This window comes from Coffea arabica, chromosome 2c (genome assembly GCF_036785885.1).
Source record: "Coffea arabica cultivar ET-39 chromosome 2c, Coffea Arabica ET-39 HiFi, whole genome shotgun sequence".
Lineage (NCBI taxonomy): Eukaryota > Viridiplantae > Streptophyta > Magnoliopsida > Gentianales > Rubiaceae > Coffea > Coffea arabica.
The window spans coordinates 64,913,574-64,917,358 of NC_092312.1; the positions used below are offsets into that span (position 1 = coordinate 64,913,574).

The window sequence follows — 3,785 nt, forward strand, 5'->3', positions numbered from 1 at the left end:
TAATTTAAATTAATCACTTTTTATGTGTTCCTTAAATTATAGACTAAGGATTCTAGATATAAGTGATCAAATAAATGCCAATTAAACCACAAAATAATTAGAACATAAGTAATGTGTTAAATTATGAATAAATTTGGGGATCAAATCAGTAATAATTTTTAAATCATTGAGGAGCATAATGAATGTATTATAATTTAGGAGCCCCAATTTGTAAATTAAAAATTACACAATCACTTCCTTCGAGTGGATTTGGGAAAAGTCTGGTCATCAGAAATCAGACACTTCACAAGTTTAACACGTTAATGAACAAATGAAGCCTTATTCTTCTTCTCCAGTGTCAAATCGCCAATGACTTTGCCTAGTGCCTTCACCTAGGGCTTTCACAGCTTCACTCCCAAGTCCCAAATCGAAGCTGCTCTCCGCCGCATTCTACATCTCCTGTCTCCATCTTAGTCCTCATACGACCTCATTTCTCACTTCACCAGTTCATCTTAAGTCTTAACCATTAACCGACCTTAGTTACCACATCCGTACGCCATGCTGGTTTATCGATGTCGAAGCCGAAGTACCAATCACTGCTCATCTCTGGCTCACTTAGGTAAGTACTCATCTCTGGCAGTAAAATGGCCAAGATCGACTAGGAAATTTGTTATCTTGAATTGGCACTCCAATTGATTTAAAATCTAGAGTTTACGCATATAGCTGAGATTTTGCAATTGACATGATTTTTTGCATTATTCTCCAAATTATTGCAGTCATGTCTATTGGAAGTACTAACAATCCCAATCAAGTCATGACATCACCATATTGGTCAACTGAAAGTCTTACTTCAACTCCAGCTCCAGCTCCTAGCTCGGCAGATTCAGGAGGAAAAGAGCCAAAGAAGAGAGGTCCATACAAGAAAAGATCTACAATTTGGTCACACTTCAAAGAAGTTTTTGAGGGTAAGATTAGATATGGTGAATGCCTTTTTTGTGAGAAACACATAGCTGCTGATGGTAGGACTAATGGTAGAAATCATATAACCAGATGTCCTAAGAATCCTAACAACAAATACACTAATCAAGCTACATTGTGTTTTGGGGAAACTGAAACAGGGGATCGGGAAACCAAGGCTGCACTTTTATCATGGAAATTTGATGTTGAGTTAATTAGGAAGAAAATTGCTTATATGGTGATTGTCGGTGAGTTGCCTTTTAAACATGTTGAAGGCATTGGATTTAAAGAAGTGATGCGTGCTGCTCGTCCTCAATTTAGAATGCCTTCTAGATGGACGGTCTCTAGGGATTGTTATCAACTTTATTTGGATGAAAGAACAAAATTGAAAAAGTTGCTTAGGCACAACTCTAGTAGAATCTGTCTCACAACAGATTCTTGGACTTCAATTCAAAGAATTAATTATATGTGCCTTACAACTCATTTTATTGATAATGACTGGAATTTAAACAAAAAAGGTTATAAGTTTTGTTCCAATTTCTAGTCATAAGGGTGTTGATGTTGGGCAAGCTGTAGAGAAATATCTACTTGAGTGGGGAATTGATGATATTTTTACAGTTACTGTTGACAATGCTAGCTGAAATGACACTGCAATTTCTTATTTAAGGGGAAAAATTGTTAATTGGGGAAAATATGTTTTGGAGGGAAAGTGGCTTCATGTTAGGTGTGTTGCTCATATAATAAATTTGGTGGCTAATAATGGTTTGAAAAAGTTTGGAGACTCTATTGATTCTATTTGTGCAGCTGTGAGGTATGTAAGACAATCACTTGCTAGGTTGAAAAGGTTTAGAGAGTGTGCTACAGCTGAAAAAATAGAATAACAGAAATTGTTGTGTTTGGATTGTCCTACTAGGTGGAATTCCATCTACTTGATGTTGGATGTAGCTCAATTATATGAGCGAGCTTTTGATAGGTTCGCACTAGAGGACCCTTACATGATTAAAGAACTTGAGTCTGTACCAACATCAACTGATTGGAGGAAAGCAAGATATCTAATTCAGTTTTTAGAAAATTTTTATGACTTTGAAGGTCTCTGGGTCTAAGTATGTCACTTGCAATACCTTTTTTCAAGACATTAGTGACATGATTGCAGTTTTGAACAACATGATGGAAAGTGATAACCAAGAAATGGCTCACATGGAATTCAGAATGAAAGAAAAATATGATAAGTATTGGGGACAAATAGAAAAAATGAATATGCTTATTGTTGTTGCCCCCATTCTTGATCCATGTATTAAATTTGAGTATGTAGAGTTTGTACTTATGAAAATGTATGGTCTGTATGATGCTGCTAACATAGCTTCACTTGCAAAAGAAGCTGTAGTGCAACTGTTTTCTGAGTACAAAGAACTTAGCTCCCCTCTTGAAGTCAATGCCCCAGCTTCTTCAAGTAAATCTGGAGCAATAGATAAAGGTGCAATGGCTGGTGACATGGATGCTGGAAAACTATCCAAGACATGTACAAAGAGGAGTTTAAAAAGAGAAAAATAGAAGCTGGGGGCAAGGATTCAAAAACTGAATTGGATAAATATCTTGGTGAGGACTGTGAAGATGAAAAAGATGACTTCAACATTTTTGACATGGTGGAAGGTGAATAGTCCTAGATTTCCTGTTCTCTCTAAACTAGCTCGTGATGTGTTGACTGTGCCGGTATCCACAGTTGCTTCCAAAACTACTTTTAGCACGGGTGGAAGAGTCCTTGATTCATTTAGGAGTTCTTTAACTCCTAAAATAGTGTAGGCTCTGATTTGCTCTCAAGATTGGCTTCGGCCATCAGATTCTAAATTGAACGTGGAAGAAGAATTGGAGGATCTTGAAGCTTTAGAATATGGTAACATATTTCTTATCTATTATATATGCTGATTATTGTAAAATTTCATTTCTCTATTGTTTTAAAGTAACTAATGTATTTCATTTTTATGTTTTGTTGCAGGCTTGACTAATGGACGTGCTGAAACTTCAATCACTCTTTAGTTGGATACCAATAAAAGATAATGGAAGTTTGGAACAAAATTATGTTGCAGTCAGTTTTTAGATTTTGACTGAGTTTCTGTTATCTAAGCCATTTGTAATTTGAATTTTCAAGACAATTTGCCATTATGTATTCTTTTCAATTTGAATGATTTCTGATTTCTGGTTTCTGCATTCAGTTCATTGTGATTTGTAACATGTGAACTTGAAAAGTGTGTGTTACTTTGAATAACTTTTGAGTAATGAGTTCAGTTCATTAGTTCAGGCTATTCAGCTGCTGATTAATATGTTTAGTTTTTTTCTAACTTGTAGTTGTATTGTATATTGGCAGTTAGCACTCCAGATTTGTAGTTGATGAATTTTGGCATTTGTAATGTGTGTGTAATAATAATTTGGATGTTGATTTCCTTTGAATTGGTGTTGTAGACTTGTAGCCTGTAAGTTTGCAATTAGAATATTAGTTTGATTACGGATTTACAGTTGTGTTGTGTCAGCCTGTCAGGGTCCTCAGGGAAGCAGCATTGCAAACTGAAGTTGATAACAGGGTATTATTATCTTTTTTTTAATAGATGAATTCGGTCTAATAGACCGAATTCATTACCGTTTTCGAATTTGAAATCAGTTGCGGAATGAATTCGGTTATGGCCAATTCGAAATTGAAAGCGATTTAGATTTCTATAGGTCGAATAATCAAATTCACCGAATTCATTGCACCGAATTACTGATTTTGCACCAAATGCACACCCCTAATGTTAGGATCCAAACGCGAAACGTACAACTATTGAGATATTAAGTGCACAATAATTTAATAATAAACA

At 35.4% G+C, this 3,785-nt stretch overlaps 1 protein-coding gene across 2 annotated transcripts; it reads left to right on the top strand.

Annotated features, from left to right (window-relative positions):
* Positions 1 to 292: 292 nt before the first annotated feature.
* Positions 293 to 3,226, top strand: LOC140036015 (uncharacterized). Of its 2 annotated transcripts, none has more exons than XR_011839913.1 (3): positions 293 to 598; positions 756 to 2,827; positions 2,930 to 3,226. XR_011839913.1 is itself a non-coding variant. In XM_072077299.1 (3 exons), exons 1-3 carry the CDS (start codon positions 538 to 540, stop codon positions 2,485 to 2,487), a joined length of 426 nt encoding a protein of 141 aa, XP_071933400.1. In that variant the 5' UTR covers positions 293 to 537; the 3' UTR covers positions 2,488 to 2,668. The 2 variants fall into 2 exon arrangements, 1 of the variants encoding a protein (XP_071933400.1); XM_072077299.1 differs by lacking the exon at positions 2,930 to 3,226 and having other exon boundaries at positions 756 to 944; positions 2,312 to 2,668.
* Positions 3,227 to 3,785: the final 559 nt, after the last annotated feature.